This window comes from Orycteropus afer, unplaced genomic scaffold (genome assembly GCF_000298275.1).
Source record: "Orycteropus afer afer isolate SDZICR_OR568_19922 unplaced genomic scaffold, OryAfe1.0 scaffold00139, whole genome shotgun sequence".
Lineage (NCBI taxonomy): Eukaryota > Metazoa > Chordata > Mammalia > Tubulidentata > Orycteropodidae > Orycteropus > Orycteropus afer.
In genome coordinates this window covers 915,881-925,854 of record NW_006921726.1, presented here as the reverse complement: position 1 = coordinate 925,854, position 9,974 = coordinate 915,881, and the positions used below count along the sequence as shown (strand labels likewise).

Here is a 9,974-nt window from a genome sequence, read left to right as displayed (position 1 = left end):
TGGGGCTGTAAAATGGTACAACCATTGTGGAAAGCAGTATGGCAAGTCCTTCAAAAGTTGGAATTAGAAATACCATTTGACCCAGCCATTCCATTAGTAGGTATATACCCTAAAGAAGTGAGAGCCATGACAAGAACAGATATATGTTCTTGCAGCCTGACCCCCTCACTATTTACACTAGCCAAAAGATGGAAACAACCTAGATATCCATCAACTGAGGAATGGATAACCAAACTATGGTACATAGACACAATGGAATACTACGCAACGCTGAAGAATAATGTAGAATCTGCAAAACATCACATAATGTTCATGAACTTGGAGGACATTATGCTGAGTGAAGTAAGTCAATCACAAAAGGACAAATATAGTATTAGTCCGTTATTGTAAAAGTCAAGGCAAAGTTTATCTATGGAAGGAAATTTTCTTTGTTGGTTACCAGGGGTGGGAGGGGAGAGGTGGGGAGGGAAACACTGTTAGATAGATGGAGATAAGTATTGATTTGGGTGTTAAGAAGGGCAATGTACCAAATGTGAGTGACCAATATGGTGGCATTGAGGAAGAGAAAGACATGGAGAGGTACATAGGAGGCAGAGACAACAAAGATGAATTCTTTTGCACATACAGTACTGCGTTGTCAGTGAAGGCAAATATGGGTCTACGGGTGGATAGATGGGTGGACAGGCTGAACTATTAGGTATGTCTATGAAGAAGGGACTGTATCCAAGAACATGTATAGGGTTGGCAGACAATGGTCTTGTAAGTTTAAGTAAATGATCAGAATTCTCAGGTATATAGCAGAGCTGACAAGGGGTAAGGTTGTGGTCACTGCTTGGTCACAGCCAGCTACCAAGAGGGACTGAGTAGTTGAACCTGTGGGCTTGGGACCATAGTTGCAGGGGACACCAAGCTCAATCGGCATAACATACTATACAAAACATTGTTCCTCTTATTTTGTAGTGACTGGGATCTTAAAAGCTAGCAAGCTGCCATCTAGATGCAACGATGGGTCTCTCCTCGTCCAGAACAAAAAAGAATGAAGAAAACCAAAAAGTCAAGGAAACAATTAGTCCTAGCGACTGGTACACCATCCAATCTGCAGCCTATATGACTATGAGACCAGAAAAACTAGATGGTGCCTGGCTACCACTGTCATCCACTTGGAAGGGGATCTATGTATGAGATCCTTAACAGAGAGGGAGAACAATGTGGACAAAACTCAAAATCATTTGGAGAATTAAAAAAAAGGGTGGGGGATCAGGTTTGCTGGTCCAATAGAACCTGGTGGGACTGCTGAGACTATGGCCCCTAGCTGCCCTGCAGGTGTGGAATTGAACCCATACCTGTGGTTTCCAGCCAAACAAAAGACAGGCATATGAGTTGAACATTTACCTGAGGTAGATACACTCCTTGGACAGAATAATCATGGGAGAAAGAAGGGCTGTTTATGCACAGGGAGACAGTTCAGGGGGCAGGAGTGCATGGAGGGATGGACACAGGGAAGAGGTAACTATGGGGAGGAAGTGGGAGGGGAGCTGTTGCATTGTGGTAAATTGTGATCAATGTCATGAGACAAAGTGTATGTGAACTGCTGTATGGAAAGTGAAATTGCTCTGTAAATTTTCACCCGAATCGCAATTAAAAAAGAATAAGTAAAATAATAACAATAATAATAATAAAAAGTCAAAATCATTAACAAAAAAGGGGGGGTGTCAGGTTTGCAGTCTGATAGAGCCTGATGGAACCAATGAGCCTATGGTCCCTAGCTGCCCTTCAGGTCTGGAACTGAATCCATTTCTGTAGCTTCCAGCCAAATAAAAGACAGGCATATGAGCTGAACATTTACATTAGGTAGATATACTTCTTGGAGAGATCAATCATGGGAGAACAGAAGGGCTGTGGATGCACAGGGAGACAGCTCAGGGGGCAGGATTGCATGAGAGGGAAGGACACAAGGAAGAGGTAACTACAGGAGGAAGTGGGAGGGGAGCGGTTGCATTGTGGGAAACTGCAGTCAATGTTATGAGACAAAATGTATGTGAGCTGCTGTATGGAAAGTGAATGTGCTGTGTAAACATTCATCCAAATCACAATACAAATTTTTTTTAAAAAGAACAGCACAAACAGGGGTATTCATGTATATGTATATACAACAGGTCTCAAGCACATTAGAACCACCAGGAGGCGCTTTTAAAGTAATGCCTTTATTTAATAGTCAATAAGCGCAACTGGCACATCCTCAAAAGCAGCACAGAAGGCATACTGTGAAAAGAGTCTTTCTTCCACTTTCATCACCAGTTCTTCTTTCTCTGGGAATTGTTTTTGTTTTGTTGTTGTGTACCATCAAGGCAATTTTGATTCATAGTGAGCCTATAGGACAGAGTAGAACTGTCCAATAGGGTTTCCAAGGCTGTAATATTTACAGAAGCAGACTGCTACATCTTTCTCCAGCTGGTGGGTTAGAACCACCAACCTTCAGGTTAGCACTTGAGTGCTTAAGAACTACACCACCAAGGTTTCTTCTCCCTAGGAGTAGTCATTCTTAATCAGCTTCATAAGTATCCTTCCTGTAATATTCATGTATATTTCAGGATATGTAGAAAAATATTGGTTTTTAAAAACACATTTTAAAAAATTATCAGGTCTAAGGAGCAGAAAGAAAAAGAATTAAGAAATATGAACAAAGCCTTAGAAACCTGTGCGGCACCATTAAGTACATTAACATATGCATCACAGAAGTCTCAGGTAAGGAAATGAAAAGGCAGAAAAAATATTTGAAGTAATTATAACTGATTCCCAAATCTGATGAAAGACATGAATATGCACATCCAAGAAGCTCAATGAACTCTGAGCAAGATAAACCCATAGAGATCCACACTGAAACATGTTTTGCTAAATTGTCAAAAACTGAAGGCAAAGAGAATCTTCAAAGCAGCAAGAGAGAAGCAAATCATCACGTACAAGGGATCCTCATAAGAATAACAATTGATTTCTCATAAGAAATGATGGAGGCCAAAACGCAGTGGGATGACATTTAAAATGTTAATAAAAAACAAAGAAACAAAAAACCTGACAATCAAGAATTCTATATCCAGCAGAACTATCCTTTAAGAATAAAGGAGAAACTAACATATTCCCAGATAAATGAAAGCTGAGGGAGTTCACTACCAATAGATCAGATCTACAAGAAATGCTAAAGTGAGTCCTTTAAGCTGAAATGAAAAGACACTACGTAGTAAGCAAAACTGTAAGAAGAAATGAAATACACTGCAAAGGTAGCTACATAGCCAAATACAAAAACCAGTATTTCTGGTTTATAATTTTTCTTTTATAAATATATGTTACTGGGCACACAATGTAAGCAACGTAATTTGTGACAATAACAGTATAAATGGAGAGGGATAGTAATCCCCAAAGTAACCACTAAGAAAACAATTAAAAGATACACAGAAAAGGGAAGAAGTGAATCAAAACGTTAGCTACAAAAATTCAATAAATATTTTTCAAAAGGCAGTATAATAGATAAACTTGGGAACAAAAATCATATACAACATACAGCAAACAAATAGCTGAATGGCAGAAGTAAGTCCTTCCTTATCAGTAGTTACTTTAAATGTAAATGGATTAAACTTTCCTACTGAAGGGCAGAGGTTGACAGATCAGATTAAAAACCAAACAAATGTGATCCGTCTATATGCTGTTTACAAGAGTCTCATTTGAATACAAAGACACAAAGAGCTTGAAAGTAAAAGGATGGAAAAAGTTCCAAAGAGAACTGAGATGGCTGTATTAACAGACAAAATAGATTTCAAATCAAAAAAAGGGTACAAGAGACAAAGAAGCACATTATATATTAATAAAATGCTCCATCCAGCAAGAAGATACAATTTAAAACATATATGCACCTACCAACAGAGTTCCAACTACCAACAGAGTTCCAAGATATATGAAACAAAATTTAACAGAACTGAAGGTAGAAAGAGATAGTTCCACACTAGTAGTTGGAGAATCCAAAATGCCACTTTTAATAATGGATAGAACAGCCAGATAGAAGATCAATAAGGAAATATAGGATGTGAACAACACTGTAAACCAACTAAGCTAAGAAATACATAGAATTTCTACCAAACAAGAGCAAAATACACATGAAACATTCTACAGTATAGACCATACAGGCATCTGTGGGAGATCTCAGTATTAGCTCAATGAACTTCATTCTAGTGTCATTGTATGGTGACTTCTGAATTATAAGAGAATGGAAAGCTATAAGAGAATGGAGCTTTGATGGCACAGTGCCTAGGACATTTGACTGCCAACCAGAAGGCTGGTAGTTCAAACCCACCAGCCACTCATGAAGGGAGGATTGGGCAATCTACTTCCATAGATTTACCACCTCAAAAACCCAAAGGAGATCACTATGTGTCAGAAGTGACTCGACGGCAGTGAGTTTGGTTTTTTTGGTTTTGGAAAGCTAAAGGATATATTTTCCAGACTCCCTTAAAATTTGTTTCAGCACATGAACAAGCTTCTGTCAAACACGCCCATTCTCAGAAGATCTGAAAGGCACAAGAAAGGTTAAGTCTGCCCTTTTGCAACATTTGCTGATAAGCCTGGCCTGGAGGCATTTGCTTTTCTGTGGCAGGGAAAGAGAGGTTCCAGTTTCTGGAACCTGGCTTTGTAGGTGCCATGCAGCATGGCACAGAGAATCTGTATGGCTGGTATTGACGACATCTGAGTCAGTGTGGTCTTGAAATCAATCCAAGGTCTTGACAGAAGTGATGGCTCTAGGAAACACTTAGAGAATTACTTCCTGATTCTGGTAGAAGTAGCAGCTTCTTCAATGGGCTAACTTTGAGAAGTTCTGGGAACTTTTCCTGGAATCTCAGTCTATTTGTCCAGTTCCCTGGTACCAAACCCTCCATATTAAATTCCTTCCTGCTTAACTAGCTAGAGGGATTTCTCATATCTGCATATCACATACACTCCTTGCGGTGTAGTAAATTACATAGTGTGGTTTTTCTAGCCATAAGTCTTTGTAACCTCCATGGTGGAATATCTATCAATAGAAGAATGATTAAATAAACCATAATAGATTATATAGCCTTTAAACAGAATGAATTTCAGGCATATTTAGGGCAGGGAAACTATTCTGAATGATACTGTAATGATGGACACATGACATTATGCATTTGTCAAAATTCATAGAACCACACAAATTGTAAACATTAATGTAAATTATCAACTTTAGTTAATAATGAAAAATATATAGAGATTCAATTGTAACAGAAGAATGCAAGATATTAATAATAGGAGAAACTGCAATGGGGAGAGAAGAGCACAGAACTCTCTGTACTTTCTGTACAGTTTTTCCAAAAACCTAAACCCATTGCTGCAGAGTCAATTCTGACTCATAGCAATGCTATAGACAGAGTGGTACTACCCCAAATAGGGTTTCCCAGGCTATAAATCTTTACAGAAGCAGACTGCCACATGTTTCTCCTGTGGAGCAGCCAGTAAGTTTGAACTGCCACCTTTCAGTTAGCAGCTGAACACTTAACCACTGTTACCACCACTTGTAAACTTAAAACTGCTCCAAAATAGGCACTATGGCACCAGAGCTCCCTCTAAAATAAGTCTATTAAAAAAATCAGCAAAAAAAAAAAAAAAAAAGAATGCATTAGTTTGCCATATATTGACATTTAAAGGTGTCTCTGATACATTCCTTTTATTCATTCAACAAATATTTATTGAGCTTCTATGATCCCACTAGCCACTCCTCGGAAGGAAGATTGGGCAATTTACTTTCTTAGAGATTCTGCCTCAGAAACCCAAGGAGGGGTGCTATGAGTCAGAACCAATGTGATGGCAGTGAGTTTTTTTTTTTTTTTGGTTTATGATATGTGCTAGCCACTATTCTAGACAAGAGATATAACAGCAAGCAAAATAAACATATAACTCCCTCCCTCAGGGAATTTACACTATAATGACAAAGTGAAATGAACAAGTGTCTGAATAATGTGTAATATGTAATTATTATGTAATACATGTATGTATGTCTCTCTCTATACATACATACAAACATTTGTATATGTAAAGACAAACATCCAGAAGTATATACAATATAACATAAACAGTGATTACTTCTTGGGCTCAAGGGGAGATGGTGTTTTTAACCAGAAGGCTGGCAGTTCAAACCCACCAGCCACTCCTCGGAAGGAAGATGGGGCAATCTACTTCCGTAGTGATACTGCCTTGGAACCCAAGGAGGGGTTACTATGAGTCGGGTCTGACTCAACGGCACATAACAACAACAACAACAACTTCTATAGTGAAATTTTTGGGAAAACATATTTTAAAATAAGCATCAGAGTAAAAAAAACTAGAAATAATCCAAAAGTCAATCATCAGTAGAATGGATAAATTGTGGAATATTTATACAAAGGCATACTACAGGAATAGAAAAGAATAAACTACTATAAAAATATGAATGAATTTCATAAACATAAAGCTGAGTGAAACAAACCAGTCACGGAAAATAAGATAGTATATGATTTTACTTTTGTGAAGTCTAAGATTATGCAAAAGTAATCTATGGTTATGGAGGTCAGAGTAGTGCTTACTTCTAAAGGGTTACTGACTAGTTGGAGACATAAAGGGTTTGAGGCGAACATTCTATATCTGGGTGTTGGTCACAAGAGCTATGCTGTTGCTTTGTTAGGTGCCACTTAGTTGATTTTTGACACACAGCCACCTCATGTGACAGAGGAGAACTGTCCATAGGGTTCCCAAGGCTGCAATCTTTATGGAAGCAGGTCACTAAGGCCTTTCTTCTGAGGAACCTCTGGTTAGCAGCCAAGTGCTGAACCATTTTGCCACCAGGCATATGAAAAAACCTCAAGCTGTATATTGAAAAGATGTGTAATTTACATTACATGAATTATAGTCAGTGGTTTGGTGAAGATGGTACATACCTGCTCATTAGAGCTGATTATTAAATTTCCAGGAATTCTGGAAGCCAGGTTCAAAGCAATAGTAATAAAAACTTAAAACTCATTATTTTCCAATTATTTTATTACTGTGGTTATTTATGCCAACTTTATCTGTACTGTAGAAATACTATGTAACGGGCATCTCTTCCCAACACCATGTTGATAGTCTGAAATTGGTCATAGTGGGAATATTTAAATGACAGAAACTGGCAAACTCTAAAAATCAGGGCTTATTTCCCTTCTCTCGAGAGCCAGTTGTAAACATTTGTTGGCAAACAAGTGCTTATAGCTCAATAAAAATGAGCAAAAATGAAGCACAACTTGTTTCAGGTTTATTAAATAAACTTAATGATAATCATAAAATAAATAAATGTTTTATTTGGTTTTACATATAAGAGAAAGACACTTTCAAGCTATATAAATTGTAAGTTTTACTTTCTACTGGCTAAAACATAAGAAAAAATAAAAGATTCCCCAACAATGTACATAACTACCAAGGATACAAAAAATTTGTTGTTATTGATAGGTACCATAGAGTCAATTTTGACTCCTAGCAACCCCACGTGAAAAGTAGAATGCTTGACTGGTGATGCGACAGTTAAACACTTGGCTGTTAACCAAAAGATTGATAGTTCGAATCCACCCAGTGATTCCTCAGAAGAAAGACCTGGTAATCTGCTTCTGTAAATATTATAGCCTTGGAAACACTACGGCGCAGTGTGACTCTGTCACATAGGGTCACTGTTAATCAGAAATGATTCAACGGCACACAACAACAATCTTTATTGAAGCACACTGCCAGACCTTTCTCCTGTAGAGCTGCTTGCTTGGTGGGTTCAAACTATCAACTTTTTAGTTAGCAGCTGAGTGCTTAGCGGTTTGTGTCACTAAGGCTCTTTGATACAAAAAGTAGCATTTATAATAACAACATCAATCTTAACTCAGCAGGAGCAGTATGCTGAATGTTATAACATCAAATGCTCTGGTCTTAGAAAAACTCCAAGCACTGGTCCTAAAACTTTCAGAAGAGGGCAAAGAAGACATAGATTGTACCCAGTGAACATCTGAGCATTTATAAATTGTAAACATTCTCTCTGTGGGGCATTAAAAGGGCAAACAGCTCTTTGATACCTGTTCAATACTCATTTCTAATAAAAATTGCTATTTTCATTTAATTGAAAACTTCAAAAAGTGTCATAGGACCTATTAACAGAATTGAATGAGGTTTAGCATGTCACTCTGGGACCTTGATCAGGCACCAAAATTGTAATTTTTATGAACATTTCATTATTATTTTCAGCTTTTTAACAATTATGTGAGACGTGTCTCAACAAATAAATCAGGAACTTCTCTTAGATTGCTGAGGCATAAGGGATCGTTATGGTATCACCCAACCACAGAAACTCTTCTCACACCTGCATTGGAGAAACAGCAGCGGCCGGAGCAGTCCTCACAGGTATTCCACTTAGGGGACTCCTGGGGGCCTTATGGACAGAAATATTCTGTCCCACTCCACCTACCAAGAAAAGAGGGGAATAGTCACATGTTGTTTCAGTTTAAAATACAAAATAATAGTTCTTGATTTGTCATGACTTTTTTGGTGACTAAGAAAGTATTCCATGTTTAGTATAATGATTATTCTTTTATCTTTTTCTCTTCTAGAATAGTGTTGAACTGGGGAATGAGAATGGAGGAGTTAGCTGAATGGAGGATTGGTTTTAAAAGGAGGAAACTGAGGAAAAAGAAAATGTAGTGTAACGAGGGATCTATGGCAAGAAAGGATAGGATAGTTTTTGCACAAACCATTATTGTTAACTCATTTCCCTTCTTCACAGACTGAATACATCAGTGGGCTTTAACATCTTTTAATATTTGTAGTTTAATCTTAGTCTTAATTTAGTTACAAACTATCAGAGACAATCAGGTACATATTAGAATTAGCTATTACTACAGTCTTCTAATACAAAGGGCATATTTTCAATGAAGGTAACAAAGATACCGCTACATGCTAAGAATGTAGATATATGTACATTCTGTTTGTTCTATTTACTATATTTATGTGTATAAGGTATAGATATGTATTTTTCTCATATATGTATATCAGAATAAATAAAGAGGAATTGTAAGTCACCTAGACAGTTCCAGAAAAATCTGGGAATGTACCAACATTGGGATTAATAGATTAGAAGTGCTCACACACACTAATTAGAAAAAGGTCTAACAGTACATTGCAAGACGATGACAGCCAGGGTTCCCAACAAGAAAGCCAAATGCATCAATTAGATTCAATGCTCCATCTCCTAGAAGATGAACCCTCTTGGTTATCCTGCTAATCCCCATAAGAAAAGAGAAGTGGCAAAGTAGGAATTGGAAGTAAAGAGGTGGGGTGAAAGAGGAAATTGTATTTATATTAAACAGAAGCCAGCCTCTCCACTGTCTCACTAGAGTCTCAGTCAGGCATGACTGTATATGGCATGATCTAGAAAGAAACTTTTTGATTGTATCCAACTTAGGGCCAGTGTAGAGTAGAGACAGGCTTGGTATATTGGGTCAAAGTTTGAAGTTTTGCTTGTAAAATAAAATGTTTAAATACCTGGACGTCCCAAGTCAAATGACTTGATAAGTGACTTAACAGTGGTTACAGACTCTGAAGGTGTTGGGGACGTTCTGTTAACAAAGACACCATGCCACCGGCCAGGAGCATCCACTTCGGAGGACTCTGACTCTTCATTCACAGGTCTGCATGGTAAAGAGTAAATCAAATTGAAAAGATGGAGGGTATTCCCATGGGGAAAAGACATAGATGGAAACAGTGAAGAGAAATAAACAAGTCTGGAAGGAGAATCCTAAATTTAAAATCCTTTCTATATCACCCTTACATCTTTAAGAAATAACATATCTCAATTTTTTTTAAAAAAGATATTTTCCTGGAATTGTCAGAAATATTTTTATATGTAGAATGACATGATATTAGCTCTAAATAAT

At 37.5% G+C, this 9,974-nt stretch overlaps 1 protein-coding gene across 1 annotated transcript in view; it reads right to left on the bottom strand.

Annotated features, from left to right (window-relative positions):
• The window catches only part of SPECC1 (sperm antigen with calponin homology and coiled-coil domains 1), a 449,155-nt gene that overhangs the window by 175,365 nt on the left and 263,816 nt on the right, over nt 1-9,974 (bottom strand). The window contains exons 8-9 of the mRNA XM_042781619.1: nt 9,583-9,728; nt 8,405-8,505 (exon numbers count right to left, since the gene is read on the bottom strand). Coding sequence (XP_042637553.1) covers nt 8,405-8,505; nt 9,583-9,728 — 247 coding nt within the window. The remainder of the gene's footprint in view (nt 1-8,404; nt 8,506-9,582; nt 9,729-9,974) is intronic.